The following is a 20,547-nucleotide window of genomic DNA, read 5'->3' as shown; positions in this document are numbered from 1 at the left end:
AAGAGCAGAGAAAAGAAGATGGAAAGAAGATTCCGGGTTAATTCACCGACAGACAGCAAAAGCCAAAGTCACTGTGAGAAGCTGATGAGGATTACAGCGGAACAAAGTGCAAGAAGTGCGCTTTTCAAAGTGCTCTGCAAAAGAAATAAGAGAATCGGTCATACTGTAATTCTCCGTGCGTTTCCCGTAAATTGGTTTTTCAAATTATCCACAAGGGAAAGCGAGGCTTGGCGCCATATCCAGTGTCAGTTCTCCACCTCCCGCCTTTTTTCTTTTTTGCTACACTCCCCCTGATTTTTGACTAAAAGCAGCTCCACTATCAAACAAAACATGAGTATTTGCACAACAGTGTCACGAATAATAATAATGAAAAGAGGCTGCGTCGTGATGTCAAACACCTGAGACGACACATCAGAGCTGACACTACCCTGAGGTCTCTGTGCCCCCCGCACACATATCCCTCCCCCTGCGTCTGCAGCCTGACATCCGCCACCGCGGAGAGGCAGAAAGTGCAATCACTGCTTTCTCTTTCTCCGTCTTACTTTTCATTATTAGTCTTTTCATCCCTTTCTCTGCTCTGCTCTGTTCTCACGCTTGGACTCTCCTGCAGATTCGTCCGACCCTGACCTTCAATCTGAGACTGTGCACAATTTTTTAACAGGAAAAGAAAAAGAAAAGAAGAAGAAGAAAAGAAAAAAGAACTTCTTGAAATACGAACACTGTGGCTGCAGCAGTCACTGCTTTGAAGTACGGGCTGAACAATTCATCATTTTCTAATAGAAATCTGCACTTTAAAACTCATGATTTGACAAAACTGCAAAGGCTGTAATTAAAAAGTTATTTTTTTTAATTGTAAAAAAGATTTTTATTGTGTTTATTCTTTCTTTGGAGTTAACTCTAACATTTTCTTATCCAAACAATGTCAAAGTCAAAGTCAACTGGCACCTACAGTTTGCGTTCACTCAAAAAATCCAATTTCTCTGAATTTATGAGGTCATTCCTCTCATAAACTTTAGGGAAATTTTGTAATTAATTTAAAGAAAGAAAAAGAAAAAAACAAAGCCTAAAAAAGTTTCAGGGAAAAAATAATATAGCCTATGGATTCCATTGCATTCACTTGAAAAATAAAAATCGTAGTTTTTCTGAATTTATGAAAAAGGAAAAACCTCATTAATTCACAAAACTGGACTGAAAACAGGGAATCTTGTCATTAACTCTGAAACAAAAACCAATCTAATTTATTCAGAATAGAAAATAAATAAATAAAGGAAAAAAAGGAATGTATATATATTTTTTTTAAGTTTTCAAAATTTATGACATAATTTTTCCAGGCGAAAAAACTGAAAAATCTTTGTTTTTCTGAAATTATGAGATCAATTTGCTGATGAAAAAAATTTCAGGGAAAGATCTGATTTATTCAGAACCATACAAAACCGAGCGAAAAACTAATTTTCATGAAAATTTCATTAACTTGAAAAATAAAATTGTTCATCTTTTGTCCTTTCTCTCTATATTCCCTTTAAATTATTCAGCCATTCTTTGAAACAGTGACCGACAAACCTTCACACGGCCACTAATCTTTCCTTTGGATTTAGACGAAAAGGTCGAATCAAATCAGAGTTTAACTGCTTTCTACTCTGGCCGAGGTTTAGATAAGTGCACAGAGACAGTGAGTGGTTTGTGTGTGGGCAGAATGCCACGGCAGCGGGGCAAGAGAGCGTCGCACACAAAACATACACAACTACAGTACAAAAAAGCAGAGCAGAGAATCATCTGTGAGCATGTGCGAGGTTAAAATAGGACAGATTTCGACAGTCAGTGCACGTCTTTGAGCCGAGGAAAGACATGAATCCATGACGTTCATCACATCCGTTAATGCTGTGGCTTTGTGTGCCATTTAAACCCTGAACGCTGAATAAAACACAAGTGCCTTATGTAAGACACACTTCACTTGTGATCAATTATGAAAAAGGCCCGTGTGTGTGTGTGTGTGTGTGGAGGAATCTGCCGGTTTGATCCTCGGCTGAGAAGGAAAATGAGACAGAAGAAGTGCTTCTTTGAAGAGAGGCCTGTATTGATCTAAACGCTCTGCAAATAGCCGCGGTCTCTGCCCGGTTCTCGGGCGGAAAAGTCCACCCCGTTAAAGACAGGAAGAGACAGTTTATCTGTGTGTGTTCACACCAGAAAACAGCCAGATTTGTCGTATGTTTTTGTCCAAATGTGGCACTTTTCCATAACAGTATCTGCTCTATTACTTACATAATAATACTTTCTATGTAATTTGGTCAGAAAAGCAGTTTTAAATCTTGTTTGGTGTGAAGACACAAAGGCTGACGAGAAGAAGTGTGTGTTTCAAGTTCTGTTTTGTGGAAAAAGATTTTTCCGACATTTGTATTGACGATCAACTTCAGATAAACAGAAGATAAAAAGGCGTCGCTTACCAAAGGTGGTGCCGGCTTCAGGTCGCGACACGGATGAAACTATGACGAAGCCGAAGCCTTCGTTCTCACCGCGGCGGATCTCCACGTCGTAGGGCTGCAGGGTGGACGAGGAGGAGGCCGCAGTGGCGGATGTTGCGTTGGGCCCGGCGTTGAGGGGCTGCGAGGATGTGGTGGCAGCTGTGGCCGAAACGACAGCATTACCGCTGGCGCCCACGCCTCCTCCTCCTCCTCCACCTCCACCACCGCTGCCGATACCGGAGGTGGAGCCGCTGCCGGAGCTGACGGTGTTGAGGGAGTTCTGGCTGCCCTGCAGGGTTCGCTTCCCGATCTCCTCCGTCAGGCTGGGCGCCTGCGTGCTGCTGTGGTGGGAGGAGGCCGGCGATGGAGGCACGTCTCCCTCTGCTTTGACTGCAGATGACAGAAGGAGGACACGGTGAGAGAGAGGCAGATTTACTGCACAGACGTGGAGAGGTAGTGGTGTGGAAAACGACAGAGGAGGAGCAGGAGGAGGAGGAGGAGGTGCAGAAAGGAGGGGATTAAGAGGAACAAATTGTTGGCCGGGAAGGTGAGAGAAAACAGGAGGAACATATGAAAGCAGAAAGAAGAAAAGGTGATTCAAATTGAAGTGAGTAGAAAATGCTGAGTAAGCAGTTGATGCAACATGAGGTAAGATTACATTAAAATAAAACTGTCGAGACATGACAACACAGCTCAACCTGACAATCTCTCTGCCTACACAGCTATTTACAACCTTTATTTAACCAGGACAGTTCACTAAAACATAAAGTATCTTAATATTCATAAAATATTTTAAAAATAATATAGTCATCTAAATGAAGACACATAAAATATCAAAGAAAACATCATAAAGAATCCAGACGATTTAGAGTTGATTGAAAAAATAAAAATTCAGCTGCTTTTTAACTTTTTAACACTAATCGAGTTTATCAGACTTTTCGGCTTCTTAAATGTGAATATTTCCTGGTTTCTTTGCTCCACATGACAAAGGAATCATTAAAACTGAATATTTTGGCTTTATGGAAAAAAACAAGACAGTTGAGAACATCATTTTTGTGGCATTTTATGGACCAAACAATTACTAGAGTAATTTTATTATTAAAATAACTGTTAATTGCAGCCCTAAAAAATGAGATCACCAAATACTTACACAATTAAGTAAGTACATATTAGCCTGTGGTACTTACTCCTCTTCACAAACTCCAGATTGAAAATTGCACCATTGACGGCGAGCCAACAGGAGCTGAGAGCCTGCGTTTTTAAATGTTATATCTTAAAATTCGGGGGAAATGCACTTCATCAGTAGTTTAAATTTACTTAAAAATGGTTAGCGGCTAAACACTGGCTAAACTTTGCCATCATCCCTTATGTGTACACACACAACATCTCAAACCAGCTCACATTAGCTGTTATTAGCAACTTAACGTCAGCTAATGTTAGCAAGCTAAAGATTTAAGCCTGTATTTTAGTTAGCTTTATGTTAGAGTCACAATAAAAACAGATTTTGGTTTATTTTGATGCCAAACATGGATAATATTCCCTCAGGAAGAATATGCCAGTGCATAAGGGTTCTTCACACACATCTGTTTGTGCAGACTCAAGTGCTAAGTGCATGCCACATGGCTGACAACGTCTCTATTAAAACACATTTTTTTCCTCAATTCAAAGCTTATTAATGAACAGAAAAGAGATCCTGGGGGCGAAAGCACATGACCACTGCGAATCACAAACTCCAGATTGAAAATTGTACCGTTAACGACGAGGCAACAGGAGCCGGGAGCCTGTGTCTTTAAACGTTATATCTTAAAATTCGTGGGAAATGTACTTCAATTCACTAAAAAAATGGTTAGCGGCTAAACGCTGGCTAACTTTTACCCTCATAGCCCACCTCAAACCAACTCAAACTCACATTGATATGATAAAAACAACAACAACAACAACAACAACAACAGACATCTGCTGGGAGAGACGAGTGTCCTCCAATATCTCATCTCTGATCTGTTTTCAACCAAAGATGAAGCAAAGACGCGACGCGGCGCCTCTTGTATCTGGACATTTCATTCCACATTTCATTTCCTGTTCAGCTGCTGGAGGACGGCGCCTCATATCGCCGGCGCTATGAGTCAGACAGGGAGCAGCGAGGCACTAATGTCTGCCCACTGTCATCGTGCAGAAGGTTGACCTGCCTCTCCATCATATTTATGGGCATTTCTTTATTGTCCACTGTGGAGCGGAGCTGAGCTGAGCTGTGCAGAACCCGTGATCGGGGGCGTTTTCTTGCAGCCGAGTGTTTCCTAGCGCTACACACTCCAGCTATTACAGAGAGAAGGAGCGAAGGGAGAACCCTGCAACACAGTTAGCAGGGCCCGCGGGCTCCTGATGGAAATACAATAGTAACAAATGAAGCCCTTGGAGGAGTAAAAACACAGAATAATGACTGCATATCGTTGTACTGTAGCTGCAGAGGAAGCAACAACGTATTGGAATCACATAAAAATAAATAAATGTGATTTAGTTGACAGAATAAAAGGTCTTCAGTGTGAGGAAATATCGAGCTCTTGAGGTAACACCACTATCACTGACAGTAAAAACAGTGGCAACAATAGGTCAACCAAAGTCAGGACGCACATTTTATTCTCTCATCATCCTCCTCTTCATCACATAGACTTCACACACTGGTGTAGTGAGATTAGATGAATAACTATTATTATTTATTTCATTTTCTATGTACTCCCCTAATTCCAAAATTCCTCAGCTCCACTCCGATCACATACCCTGGTTTACACAGTAAGACAGTATTTCTGATTTTCCTCCAAGTACCGCCAGAGGAAGCGGGCGTACCACTGGTTGTACACGTACCACAGTTTGAGAACCATGTTAGTACTTCTGTGTGAGAGTTGCGTTTGACTACAGTTGGAAATTCTAGAACCTGTATATAACGAGACGAGCACATTTGAACACACTCATGTCATATTTGTGTTTTATTCTTATTCTTATTATCATTATTATTATTAACCATTAGGACGTCCTGTAAACGTCGTGAATGTCGCGATTATGAGTTGCTATTAAACGCATCAATCTTTATCTTCAGCTAAAAAGGTTTCCACAATTATTGCCGTTAACAAAATGATTGTGATTATTTCGGCCCAAACAATTGTCCATATCTACTTCTACTTGTTCTTTTTCATAAATGCTGAGCTCGATGTTGGAGGTGCAGGTTTCAGGAGACTCTTCCTGAACAATATTCACCAGTGGATGTGAAAAACACACAGATGTGAAACTGGTCCAGGAGGAAAGTTTGGAGTTCCTTTCCAGTTCAGTGAGCTCTTCATCGCAGGAATGCAAAATATTTGTTAGTAAATCCAGAGAAACACTTTCACCTGGATCATTTTAACTAGCTCCTCTTATGGCGCTTTTCCATTATACAGTTCAAGCACGTGTGGCTCCACTCATTTGTTTTTGCTTTTCCATCAGTGATGGTACCTGCTGCTTTTTTTTTTTATTACCTGCTCTGACGAGGGTTCCAAGCGAACGTGTTTTGATCTCCAACATTTAGCAAAGGAAAAGTCTGGTGTATTCAGCGACGCCGGCGATCGTGAGCCCAATCACGACCCAACGTTCAGTGGCATTTCAGTTCAGTGACTGATTCTGTGAACAATTCTTTTTAATCAACTGATTCTAATGATTCAGTTACACCCAAAACAACTGCCTTACAAGTTGCTAGTTTGTGTCGTGTAAAAAGGCAGTTTCGCGCCCACGTTGAGGAGGTACTATGAAGTAATGGAAAATGAACGCGACTGATGCTGAGTTGAGCTAGAACTGTAAACTGGAAAAGTGTCATCACTGTGCACGTGTGAACTTTAAGAAAAGTGAGAGTAAATATAACGGGTGAGTGTCTCATGAAAAGCACCAAAACTCCATTTATAAGCAGCACACTTCTTCTGCTGCTGCTGATATTCACCGTCCCTGAGCAACTGTTTTTGAACCCCAGCCAACAGGAATGTATTAAAAACGGCCGTGGGAGAAGTGTGAACACTGACAGTTCTGGAAGGCCCGGTCAGCAGAATTTTTTTTTTCTGTTTTTATCGAGCGAGGCCGCTCACCTGCTCTTGACCCTTACCGCTGTAGCTGGTCTTGCGCCGAACGGTGAGGTTGACGTGGCCCTGCTTGGCCGCCTGCTGCATCAGCTGCACCACCAGCTGGTGCGACTTGCCCACGACCGCCGTGCCGTCCACGCAGATCAGCTCGTCGCCGGAGCGCAGGCGGCCGTCCTCGTCGGCGGCGCCGTACTTCACGATGTGGCCGATGTAGATCTGGTTTTCACAGACATGCAACAGAGCGCCGTGAGAACGTGAGCACAGAGATAAAGGGAGTGCACTTTCCAGGTGAGAGAAGAGGTAATTAACGCCTTGCTTTAATTTACGCTTCACTACTATGTCTGCGCTTCTTTTTACAGCACTTCTAACATTTGTCATGCGAGCCAAGCTTTAAAGCACATCATATTTTCTCGCAGTGCAGGCCAGTGAACAAGAAACCAACGACTTGGCTTTTTTTCTTGTCTTTAAAAGAAGGAAAAAAGGAGAGTGATTTTTTTTGACTGATTGAGGCTACGTTGGCTGGATCAAAGAGTAAATGTGTTGCAGAAATCACTGATCTGAATTGGAATCCAGCACAGAAGCTCAGAAATTCACAGGAGACGGGGGAAAAAAATGGAAAACAGATGCAGTGGACAAAAAAAAGAATCTACTCGAGCTTTGGAATATAGCCTCTCTTTCATCTTTCATCATTCAGGTCACTGAATCTCGTCAGGTTTGGTTAATAAGATTTCACTTGGCTTTAGATTGAAAACTGAAATAAACATTGTGGATTCGGCTGTGGGAGAATTCTAGCAGAAAGTTTTTGAGCGACTCACAGGTTCACCCGCCTCGTTCCCTCCGAGGATCCTGAAACCGAAACCTGTGTCCTTCCTCCACAGGAAGATGTCCTGCTCCTGGAAGTCTGGAACTGTGGAAAAAAATAACAATAAATCATCTCTGAATTAATAACAAAACCTTTGCGCCACCTACAGGTTATCTCTGTCAACTAACTCCCCAAAATTCACAGCAGTGGATTGGGAAACTCAATCCTGATACGGATAAAAATCAGGCTGTGATCGGTCACATGATTTGGGACGATGTGGTAATTATAAGTAGTTCAAGTGCAGTGTTTAGTAAAATAGGGTGGATGTCAATTTTTCTTTAATTGCTTTATATTGAAAACACGGCACAGTCTAGGGCTGGAAATGATGCCATCTTGTCTAAAGTCAGCTGGTCTGGTGACGTCGGTGAACAGTGTTTTCCATGAAACTTCTGCGACGTCTCATAAGAGCAAGAGAATATTAAAAACTTCATTGTGATATTTAGGTATTAGGTATTATGGGTAATGGTACAGAACAGAAAAAAGCCCCTCGAGCTACATTTTCATGGGAAACACATGACATTTTTGAAAATCTTGAAAACGTAGAATTTTTTTTTTTATTCTTGAATATTTATCAAAATATATAAAATTCATATCACTTTAGAATGGAAAGTAGGGCTGAACGATTAAGAATAAACATCTAATTGTGATTACTTTTGACAGGAGTTTTTACTTTATTGATCAAAGACAGTAATTCATCTAAAATGCTAACGAGACACACATTTTGGCTTTAATAAATATTGCGTCTCCTTGCGATTTGGATAAAATTTGGATTAACTGTTCAGCCCTAATGTAACACAGGATCATATTCTCCACCTGCTTCAGTCAACATGCAAATAATCGTCCTCCCAACTGTTCTAAGCTTTGTCACTTTAAAAAAACAACAACAAACAACTGATCCATCAAAACAGAATAGATCAAAAGGATCTATTCTGGGGTAAAAGAGTGTAGACATAAATAACATCACACATCACTGTCATTTATCTGTTCTATAATTAGATTTGTGTGGGGCATTATCTGAAATAGCACAGTGTCACATTAATATTAGAATATTATAAGTGACATCAGTATTCAAACACACGCACGATCACCGTTTCGCCTCCGCTTGATGGCTAATGCATACTGAGGAGGGCCGTATGTATTATTGAGCAGAGGGTCTGGAGAAAGGAACACACATGACACACATGTACAAAGGCGTTGCACTATGAAAGCAGCTCTGCACCGCAGCTGACTGACAGCTCATGGTTCATGAAACAGTGCAGCCTCGCAGGAGTTACTCCGAGTCTGGGGAGAGAACGTGTGAGTGTGGTCTCATCCTGGCATGCACACGCACACGCACACGGGCGTCTCAGCTTTAAATGAGTGTATATTTATTCACATATGCATGTGTGTGCCTTCACTGTGGAGTTGTACTGGCTGGAAAACATGCACCTTGGAGCAAACTCCCAGGGTGCATTCCTATCTCTCTAGCTGCTGCTGCTGCTGCTGCAGCTGCTGCCGCCAAGGCCACTATAGCGTCTGCAGCGCGGCAGAAAGACATAAGCAGCCTGCGTCCAATCTGTTCCTTCAGTCAAACTATCGCCTCCAATCTATCACCGAGGAAGTGTGAGGAAGAGTCGGGGGCCAAATGACAATCTGGGAAGGTCAAGCTCACAGTTTAACCCCTGCTGATTAACACAGCCATAGATGATTTCTACAGCATATCTGTGAAACCTTTCAAGGCCTTTGTGGATTATTTCAGGGGGCAAATGGATCAAATGTTGAGAAACACATTTAGAAATAACAGTTTTGGAAATTGAAATAACTGAAATCTGATTCACAAGGTCCGGATTCGGGTAAATTTGTGATTCTTTTAGAGATACATCTCAGTTTTCACACCAGCGTAAAGTTTTACATATTTTAACGTATTTAACTAGCTGTCCAACAGAGGGTGCTGTGAGCAAACTAATCTTGAACACGGCACTGAACCATCTGGAAAAACAGCGTGTTGATGAATGTAAGCTTCTACCCCAAAGAGTGAATCTGCAAAATAAGGCGCCAACAGCTTCGAGGTCAAATGTCATGTGATTGCAATAAACTTGTGAGATTTATATAGAGGATACAGTAAACAACATTTTATTGGATCCCGAGTTAAAACGATATAATGGAGGATTAGAATGGATTCTAAAACTGTAGAAAATTGATGGTTTACCAAGCTATGTAGCCTGACGAGCGATGAGTCTTTTAAGTTTGGATCTACGTAGGTTTTACTATTTTTGTACTCTTTGCACAATTCGCCCCAACTGTTGCTGTGGCGAGAGGCGTTCATTCAACAATCTCATGGAGGGGGACAGGCTGGAACCTGAGTATGTACTACGGATTCATTTTTGGCCATTTTTGATTCAGTATGCGCCAAAAAAAAGTTAACTTTGAATCTTATTAGGGTGCATTAAAAGCCCCAGTCACGCAAATTTCAAGGGCAATTTCAGATGCTTCATGTTGCCCCCGAGTGAATGAATCAATATCTTAGAAAAATAGACGACCCTGTGTGCAGCTATAATTGTGGACAACAAATAATGAGCACAGAGAGTGTGATAAATGGAGTGTTACCGAGTTCCCTGACCTCTGTATCTTTGGATTTTTCCAGATGAGTTTAATGCCGAGTGAGTTTTTAAAAGCGTGTGACATTTGAAGAGCTTGAATTTTTTGCAGTAGTTTTCATTAGAGCAAATGTTTTGTAGAGAAATGTCTCTGCCTTAGCCGAGGCTCCAGCACTATCAGGTGCACTCTGCAGGATTTCAGAGAGCATGAGCTCAGTGCGGCGTGAGGATGTGAAGGATTTACACCTGCTTTGACAGGTCACCTGCCCACCGGCCCGTCATTCTCTCTGTGTGTGTGTGTGTGTGTTCATTCTTTTCAATTCACACACAATCTCTTCACGCCCCATTGCTTTACCTTTTCCCTCCAAAACATTTCATTTGTGAGTTTCCCGATTCATTATTACTGCTTGTAATTTAGAAAAGAACCCTGAAACAGCTCCATCACCTTTGGACACGTTTGCAAACATAATCTCTCCCCTCGGTGTCGGCTTCTTCCACTCTACATTTCTATTCTATCCTTTATTTCCGTTTTAAATGATCATTATCAGCCGACACTGAGCCCTTTTCCCCACTTTCTTCTGCATGGGCATCTAAATAATGATGATCCTTGACAGGGGGAGCCTCAAAAGTGATTAGATGCTGAGGTTCATTGCAGACCAGTGTTGTTGTTGTTTATTTTAATCTTCCTCTGCTATTGTCTTTTTATTTTCTAACCTGACAGCAGATCTGAGGGTTATTCTTTTTAATTGGAGCGAGGCTGGACATGAACGATAGGGGGGACGCGTAATTCGCTGACATCCACGACTGCTGCTGCTAATTAAACAACCCCGTATCTCTGTGGGAAGTCTGGTGTAAATGTGTGTCAGTGGAGCCAGCTTTGACGGACGGACCAAAGTGGCATCTACTAGCGTTTGCGCTTAGCTTAGCTGCTTATGCCGGCCACAAATTAAAATGAAATCAATGCTAATTGCTGTTGTGCTGAATAACTGCTTTAGCGGGTCTTGGCACTTGGCGAAATGAGCTCGGTGAAATTTAGACGGTGTCTGTATGATAAATCTAAAGCGAGAGCCAGCAGGCTATTAGCTTGTCACAGAGACCGGAGAGAAGGGAAATGGCTAGCCTGGCCAAGTACAACAAATCTGCCAGCCTGGAAGCTATATTTGACTAATTAATATGTTGTATCTTGTTTGTTTTATCTGCACGAGAACAGTCATAAAACTTTTTGAATAAGTCTGATGTAGCTAGCAAGTACCAACTAGTTTGTTCCTGCTATTTCTGTGATTTAAGCTAGGTCACTCTAATTACTTGTTAATTATAGCTGTACAGACACGGTCAAGAGATCATCTATGGAATGCTTAACCTTCACAAATTGAAATAAAATCAATGCTAATTGCTGTTGTGCCAAATAAATGATTCAACAGGACTTATTCAGACGACGTCTGTATGATAAATCTAAAGCAGGTGATTAGCTTGTCTCAGTGACTGGAGGAAAGGGAAACAGCTAGCCTGGCCAAGTTCAACAAAAAGCTGTATTTTACTGATTAATATGTTTACGTTTATGATGTTTCTTTTGAAGAAAGCCCAACTAGCTAGGTAGTGCCAATAAGTGCGCTCCTGCTATTTCTGTGATTTAAGCTAGGCCATGCTAATCACTTGCTAATTGTAGTTTAACAGAAACTGCCAAGAGATAATAAGCTTTTTTTTTTTTTAATTACTATTATTTTACAGAATGATCATTCATCACAAATGAAAATAAAACCAGTGCTAATCACTGCAGTGCTGATTTAACAGGTTTTTGGCACAAATTTAGACGATGCCTGTATGATAAATCTAAAGCAGGCGATCAGTTTTTCACAGAGACTGGAGGGAAGCCTGGCCAAGTACAAGAAATCTGCCAGCCTGAAGGATATATTTGACTAATTAATATGATGTATCTTGTTTGCTTTATCTACATAACAACAGTCACAAAACTACTATAAACAAATTTCGACTAGCTGGCCAACACTAGTCGATTCTTCCTGCTATTTGTGTAATCAAAGCTAAGCTAATCACCTGCTTCACAGAAACTTTCAAGTGATAACACTGTGTTTCTCAGGCAGGATTTTCTTTATGGGCTTTACTGATCAATAAGTCCATAATAACCAACGTCCATCAAGTGATTTGGGAGAGAAGAACAGTTCTACCTCACGACTAAATATTTAGCGTCAGGAGAGACTCCTATTGGCTGTTTCACTACTCCTACTCTACATCTGTCGGTGCTGTCGCTGTCTGTAAAAAAAAAGAAAGACTATTAAAGAAAGGTGGACTACAAATGCAATAAATGCACATCAATATCAGCAGAGAGATCCGGAGACAGAGGAAAGTGCCTCAGGTCGTCGGATGCATAAGGAATGAGTGTGTCTGTCTGTGTGCATCCATTGAAAAGGAGATCAAGACCGAGAGCTGCGATCCTACAACGTGAGTATTTTTATAAACTGTGAATTAAAGTGAACAATCAACCGTTTTAGCAGAAATCCTGCCTGAAGTTGGCTTTAGGTAAACCGAGCTAAAACTAATGCAGTGTGATGTGAGAGTCCTGCAGTAAATCCAACCCTCATTAAGGCTGCGATGTTCAGTTTTGTTTACACTGGCTGAGGAAGGCCCTGATTCAACGTTATGGCCCATTGAATTATTTTCCATTTCAATTTTTGTGTCCTCCCCATTTATATTAAAGGAGGTAAACGTGCAGTTTCCACAAACACTGAACATTTCAGTCTGCGCTTTAGTGCAGGACTCGTGTAACACTCCAGGCACCAAACTGAGAGCTCATCCTTCTCCAGAAACCCAAACAAGAGCAGGGTCACTGCTGCTTTTGTTACTTACATGCACAAGAGTTACAGCGTCTCCCATCCCATAATCTTTCCCCAAAACATGTTACACCAGCCGAGCCGGCAGCCCCATGCAGCCCTCATCCAACCGCCACCAAAAAATATATACTTACGCCTACTTTCATACATGCTCCTGGACTGGGCCCAGATCTTAAAAGGGTCCGGTTTTCTCTGGATGGTGCCGTCTGCCGGGGAGTCCTGGGGTGGCAGACCTGGCAGAGGCTGAGAGGGCGGCGGGGGAGCGGCGCTCTCGCTGAGAGGAGCCGCCAGCGTCGTGTGTGCGGGCGAGTCTGTGTGGGCGCTGCGGTGGCTGGAAACACTGTGCTGCGAGCTGTTCTGACTGTCCTTCCGTGATAACTGCTGCGGGAGAAGAAGATGGATATCATTTTGACTCGTGAAAACCATCTGTGGAGCACGGAGGACGGATCCAGAGACAGATAGAGAGGGTAGAAAAAGGGGGGGAGAGGAGAGTGTTACTTCACGGGGAGGGAAAATAAAAGAGAATAAATCAAGGTTGTGGTTGTGTGAGAAGAGAAAACAGGCAATGAAGACACGGATTCAGGATCCAGAGTTGAAAAAGATTTAAGATTGCTGCTCCTTTGGGTGAAACTAAAAACAGATTGTACGAGAACGCAAAAGCTTTTCCGAGCGGTTTTTATTCTTTACGCAAACAAGGGGCGAGAGAAATATAAACCTCGCTGTCTGTCGTGATTAAGTCATTCAGCTGTGGGAGAAATAAAATTGTGGCTGAACTTATGAGGGCACATCACCTATTCCTTTTGTTTTGACAGTGATGAACGCACGAGCTGCAGCCGCTGCTGTACATTCAGGGACGTTCACAGACAGTAAAAATAAACTTCGAAATGAAGGGAGGATTTTCTCTGGTGAGGCCAGAAATGTAAAACTCCTCATAAATTGCCACCGGCCTCTCAATAACACGGGCACTTAAGTGCCCACTCAAGGATTCACCGTGAGCTGCACTCGAGCAGAGTACAGCTCACACAATCCCCATCCACGAGTGCGGTGGGAAAAAATCCTTCCTGTGACCGTTGTCACGCGTGTCTGAGGGACTGAGGCTGGAGAGGCTCACCTTTGTGTGTTTGGCCTTCAGAGTTTTTTGTCGTGATTTCAATGAATTCAGAGTCATCGCTTCCCTGAATCATCCTCCCACACCTCTGCAATTCATGTTTATATTCATGGTCCCTGTTAGACATAAAAGATAAGAGGCTCGACGGCGCTTTGGCAAATATTAAGTCAGCGCTGAGTCTCTCTCTCTCGCTCTCTCTCTCTCTCTCTCTGAGACTGAGTCACCTCACTGTGTTTAGAGGTGAAGCGAAAATCAATGGAGTCATAAAATTAGTGGTTCTTGTTTGGTGCTAAATTCAGACATGGAGACTGATGTTTCCCATTGACCACAGAATGATTGGTCAACCTCTCAGCTCTCATTCCATCAAACAAAATGGCGCCACCATTAGCCAATGAGGCAGCATTATGTCCTGTTCCTCTCCTCTAGTTTGATGCACACAACGTCCAAATCCCCATGAATACAAATCTCTTGTTCTTGATGGATGTTATTAGATTTGACCTTCTGCAGTCACCGTGTTCCTCCGTCTGTGCTCCAGCACTGCTCTGATACATTGGTTTCTCCTGCTCTAATAACTTATTAAGGGACAGAAGATAAAGAGGGAGGGGAAAGAGGAGAAGGAGGAGGAGGGGCCAAGCCAATGAAAACAAATCCTCGCCACTTCCCCGAGACTCAGCTGTGTCCTGCTTTTCCCACAGAGAGACCCGACTGCACCAACCTCACTGAATCACAACCTAAGCTGGATTTATTTCACGTAGATAAATAAACCGCCATGCAGTAAAGGTGCAGTGTGTGACATTTAAGACACTTTATTGGGAGAAATTGGACGTGCTGATTTGGTTTTTCTCACTTTAGGCCAGTGGCTCACAAACATTTTTCACCGGAGGAAATATCAATCTCTCTCTCTCAGTCACACCATTATCACCAACGTTAAAACACAGTGGTGTATTTAGGTCGAGCAAAAGTCAGCTACAGCCTCTCACATATACTTCACACACTGGTATAGTGAAACTGGAGCGAGAGACAAGATGATTCGAATTGTTCTATTTATCGTTTATTGGCCCACGACAAAGACACGCAACAGCAAACCCAAGAGATAGGCGGGGCTATGACATCATCATTTCCCCCAAAATACTGGTTGTAAACACGGAAATAAAAGGGTGGGCTTGAGATTTTCTTCACTGTGAGACCAAAAAAACGTCATTTACGGGCTCCCAAAACGCTGGTTTTGTGTGGATAAAAAGACGATTCTCCGCAAAAGTTGTGTATGTGTACGAACCCTTACAGCTGATTTAATCACATGTGAATATTTCAGACCCTGTAACCGGTCAGATCGAGGTGTGTTGATGATGATGATGATGATAATGAAGGTATAATCAAATATGCTCAGTTGGGAGTGTCATATGACGTGTCATATGAGCAGAAGTGGCTTCTTCTGCTCACTAGATTCTGCCACATGAAGCATATTTTCCTCACACTTCTTTAAATTAATTTGCTTATTTGTGTGTTTTGCTTGTTGAGAGTAGTCAAGGTTTATCAAATTACTCTTCAAAACGATTCGCAATTTGCAGTCGTTAAGCATCACCATTCTAAAGCCTTTAGAATTCACTTCCATTAAATGTTATTTGTTTGGCATCAATTCATAACATTACATTATCTGGAGGCACTTTACGTACTAAGGTCAAGACCTTAGGATTATGGAGAGACTCAACTGTTCACACAATGAGCGAACGCTTGGCGACAGTGAGAGAAAAAGCTCAGACTCAAGGGCCCTCTTTAAACCTGGCATTGGAACGTGTTTTCTGTGATTAAATAACGCTTCACCACATGCATTTACACCTGGTATTAACACGTGTCTCCAGTGTCCACATCAAGATCTGATTGTTATTCAATTATGGTCACCTCCCCCTCTCTTCTTCTGCAAAGATCTCCAGCAGCAGACCACGACGCCATGTCAGCAACAACAAGTTGCACTATTTTATGGACTTTGTCGCATTTCGAAGTCTTTGACAAGCAGAAAACCAACACTTTCACGTTAGCTGTGCTCGAAGCCAACAACATATTTGGCTGAGACGCATCAGAGAGTCGTTGCATTTACACTTCTGTTCAACACAGTCACGATGAGTCTCTGCCCACATCCCGAAGTGGATTGGCAAATCTGATAACAATCCGTCCTCTGCTTTATTTACACCTGTAATTACAAGCTGTCTAGGCCAATGTGCCTTGACAGGTTGGGGCAGAAGAAGAGCCTGCTCTTCTGTCTGCCACCACCATGTTTCTTCTACAGCAGCTTGGATGAACAAACCAGCCAGAGCCATGTGTTTTAAAGGGGAAGCTAACTATGCTAATGAGGAAGAATGGCTCCGTCCACATCAACCTTATGCATAAACCAGTGAAGGAGGAGGAAATGCCAGAAAGAATGTGGAGAGAGCGAGTTGTGAATATTCTCATCCTGCCACTAGAAGTGAGCCAATGAGTTGCAGTATCCAGTCTCACCACTAGATGTCACTAATTCCTCCACACTGGACCATGAACATCCCTATTATTCCAAGCTTATCCCCACCACCACCACCACCACCACCACCACCACACCACCATTATCACCAGCACCAATCACACCTCACTTAACCCCAATGTGAGCGACATCCGCACCCTCGGTGTAATCTCTGCAGGAGGGGCCATCTGAAAATGATCCTGCAAACACACAACACACACACACACACACACACGTTCTGTCAGTAAACTGTCGACAGCATGAATGCAGCAGATCTCGCAGGATGAGGTCGTCTCTCTCTGTCTGTGATCATACATTCAAGCTCTGGCACCCAGTGCGATGCCATCATCGCCGTGTTAGCGACCCAGCTCACGCTGTGCATCAAAGCCCCACACATCCCTGCCCCCCGCCCCCTGCCACAGAGGAGCAGGAGGAGGATGTGAAGGCAACAGGAGATCCATCCCAACAACATCAACACAAGTTACAACACCTTACAGGTGGGAGTTAGAGGGGGGGAAGCAGGAGGAGGAGGAGCGATGAATGTCATCTTTGCTATATGAGGAAGAAGAAGGAGGATGGGATGAGAGGAGTGAGGAATCTCAAAAAACTCCACTTACCAGTTTGGGGCTCTTCTTCGCAGGTGCCACCCCTGTGAAGCCGATAAAAAAGAAGGAGAACAAAAAAAAAAGGGTTAACCAGTGAAGTTACAGTGTATAATCCACGTCGAGAACAAAAAAACAAGACTCCGAAAAACAATGTCACAACTAGCCCAGCTCATCATCTAGCCCTCGCCTCCTTCTCCCTGCTTTGGTTTCCCTTTTGCTCACACATCCACGGCTGGTATGGAAGGAAGGAAGGAAGGAAGGAAGGGAGGGAGGGAGGGGAGGAGGGAGGGGGGCAGGCGGGCAGCCTGGCAGTGCGATCTATCTGCATCACTGCCGCGGACAGCACTTGGCTTGACTGGTGCAGCGGGGGAGTGGGTTCAGACCCCGGAGGTCTCACCCACAATGGACCTCAACGACGGACCACGGCTCGCGCTTGTGTGTGTGTGTGTGTGTGTGTGTGAAGTGAGAGTTGAGAAGAAAGAAAGAGCACCGAAAAAAAAACGTGGGGAACACTAATATAAACACAAGGGAAGAGGAGCAGAGAGGAGGGAAGAAGCTAGCTGTGCTCTGGAGGAGTTCCCGGCCGTGGCATTACCCATGGAGAAGGAGTCCAAGATACTGAACATTAAATTATAGGCAACCGTCAGTTCCCCTCTTACTGAGACCATCTTCCTGTGTCCGCTGAGCGCCGCGCGCCGCTCTCGAAGGCTCCAGCATCTATAGGCAGTCGGCGCGTCCTCCCCGTCTCTCCCTCTCCTGCTGTCTTTTCCTTTTTTTTCCCTTCCTCCTCTCTCTCTTGCTGCACACTGCCCTCCCTCCCTCTTTCTACCCTCAGCATCATCATTCACTCTCCCTCCCTCCCTCCGCTCTCCTCCCTTATCTCCATCTCAATCTCCCGCCCACCCCCACATGATGCTGGTAAACACACACACACACACACACACACACACACAAACACCTGCACGCGCATCGCTGCTGACTGGAGGTGTGACAATCACAGCCCGGGCAATAATTCATTTATTTCATTTATTTTTTCTTCATATGTCACTTTAACAAATGTTCAATAAATATCGACGTGTTTATGACGGAATGAGAGAGCGACGGCGACACTAACGAAACCTTAAAGGGGACATATTATGCAAAATCAACTTTTTAACCATTTTAATACTGATATTGGGACTCTGGAGGCCCTACCAGTCGCCAAAGTGTGGAAAAACAATACTCAGTCATGTTTTCGTGGTTCCGCTTAGTGTAAGTATAGGCGATAAAACGCTCGATGTTGAATTCCCTGCGCTTATGACGTCAGCATGCGCATTTCACCGCGAATGTTACCGCCCCACCAGTACGTTTACTTCGCAAGCTCCACCTTAGCTCCACCTTGTCCCTGCGAGAGTGCAGGCGAGGGAGAAAGAGCGGTATTATGTCAACGCGGCGGGACAAGTGTGCTGTTGGTGGCTGCACAGTGGAGCACAGTGTTTTACAGAGGATTTTATATATGAAGCTAATGTGCCGGATAAAGTCAGCAATCGTGTGTTCGCACCACTTCACATCAGACTGGGACCAGCGGTCGCCGTATTTAGTCAGGGGACGTATTTCACCGACGTACAAACACACAAATTGTTAAGAAAAGATCACATAGAGCTCATAACTGACCATTCTGACACGTCCTAATTAAACATATTTGTTCAGTACGTCCTCCATGACCGGAGCACAGACTCAGTCTGATACAATCACATAAAGCAGCTGTTTATGCAGCTCGCTGCTGACGATCAGCGGTGCTGCACTCTCTGTGCAGCGGTGCTACACTCTCTGTGTCACCGATAGCCTAAACTGCCGCTGGCGATCAGCTGCACTCTCTGTGTCACCGCTGATCTTCTGTTCCTAAGTGTTTTTAACTGATTTACAGTTGGACAGTGTTCGGCTCGATCCTTATGTAGGACGTCTCTTCCTGTGACGGCACTCTCGCTGACATGTTGATATTGTCAGAGAGCTAGTGGAGGGAGGGGGAGACAAATAGCGCTGTAAAGAGGACAAATCAGAAACCCCCTGGAAGAAGTGGGTGTGTGTTTGCCTGTGTCTCATTTGCATATAAAGGGACCATGCACGAAAACCGAGCTTTCTGAAAGGGGCGGGTTTAGCAGGGTTATTGAACTACTATGATTCTTCATCCTTATGGTATTTAACCAAAGCATGTCACCGACATGTTCATTAGGACACCAGGGAACTATTTTAACGGGGGAAATAGGGTATAATATGTCCACTTTAATAAAATGTCAATGAGGACGTTTCTTCTTTCTTCTCTTTGTTTGTATAACGGAACAAAACACAAACCAGAGAAAGAAAGAAAACACTGATTTAGTAACCAAGTTATAATGAATTCCATTGAATGAGTTAGTCGCAGATTTGTTCACAGTTTCTCTCTCGAACAACTATTAGAAACATAATTATAACATTTCACTCGGAAGCAAAAATTTACATTTTATCAAAAATAATTATCAGTAATTTCTAATCCGAGACATTTTTCTTTTCAATTTAGTTTTTTTTTTATTGGAAATACTATTCTACTCATAAAAAACTGATCATTTAATGAATTTCTATTATTCGGATAATATATATTTTTTTACGTGACTGGCTTTAAAAATGCTTTAAAGCTCACCAACATACACTCCCAGTGATTTATTTTTTAGACACCACAAGAGCTCCCTCTTGTGGTCATCCCTCACAGGTTAATTATGACCAGAAATGTCCAACTTTGACAAAAATATAACCAATCTCAGGTCAAAGTTCCAGCCAAAATCTCACGTTTTTCGCATCAACGTTACAACATTTTCTCGTCACATTAGTTACTTATTTACTTAGTTATTATACATTTAGGTTATTATTATCATTTAGTGTGTAAGTTTGCGTAGCTTGCATCAATGACAAGTTAGGTGGCGTCGTAACAACAGTGTTGTAACAATCAGCAGATGAAGGGATAAAAAAGAAAGTGTTACGTTGTCATGGAGATAAGAAGCTGCGTGAGTTTATCTCTGTAACATGTCGTAATATTCACATATGACACACACACACACACACACACGTGTGCGGCGGCAGAGTCTGATCTGAGAAAATAGGCCATTTTTTATGTTTTAACCCTTGAAAATAAGTGAGTGAAGAAGATCTTACACTCTTTATCTCTCAGACATCTGGATTCATTCACAGCTGACAGCTCCAACTGTGGAGCGGCTGCAGCCTTTTTCTCTCTTCTCTCTCTCCTTCCTCATCTCCTCCCTTCTCCCCCCTCCTTTTCACCTCCTTTTCAATCAATAGGAATCATTCATTCAGCAGCAGAGACGCACTAATCAGCCGTGTGTGTACGTCTGGAGGTAAACAGGCTGTCAGTCAAAGTGTCAGGCTGCCACTGGATTGTTATTCCTCCGTCAGCTGCAGCTGATTTCTGTCTCTCTGTCTGTCTGTCTGTCTGTCTGTCTGTTAAAGACCAGACACAAAATGGACACTCGAGC

The 20,547-nt window shown here is 43.1% G+C and overlaps 1 protein-coding gene across 7 annotated transcripts in view; it reads right to left on the bottom strand.

Moving 5' to 3' along the window:
• Positions 1 to 20,547, bottom strand: part of magi1b (membrane associated guanylate kinase, WW and PDZ domain containing 1b) — a 172,065-nt gene that overhangs the window by 14,371 nt on the left and 137,147 nt on the right. For 5 of the 7 annotated variants that reach the window (XM_044024399.1, XM_044024404.1, XM_044024402.1 and 2 more), the window contains 5 exons: positions 17,057 to 17,088; positions 12,975 to 13,221; positions 7,372 to 7,463; positions 6,580 to 6,772; positions 2,442 to 2,849 (listed from right to left, as the gene is read on the bottom strand). In XM_044024399.1, coding sequence (XP_043880334.1) covers positions 2,442 to 2,849; positions 6,580 to 6,772; positions 7,372 to 7,463; positions 12,975 to 13,221; positions 17,057 to 17,088 — 972 coding nt within the window. The remainder of the gene's footprint in view (positions 1 to 2,441; positions 2,850 to 6,579; positions 6,773 to 7,371; positions 7,464 to 12,974; positions 13,222 to 17,056; positions 17,089 to 20,547) is intronic. The other 2 variants (XM_044024401.1, XM_044024400.1) reach the window with 2 other exon arrangements.

The sequence above is a fragment of the Solea senegalensis genome, linkage group LG4, assembly GCF_019176455.1.
Source record: "Solea senegalensis isolate Sse05_10M linkage group LG4, IFAPA_SoseM_1, whole genome shotgun sequence".
Lineage (NCBI taxonomy): Eukaryota > Metazoa > Chordata > Actinopteri > Pleuronectiformes > Soleidae > Solea > Solea senegalensis.
Note: the sequence above shows the minus strand (reverse complement) of the source record. Positions and strands in the feature narration are given on the sequence as shown.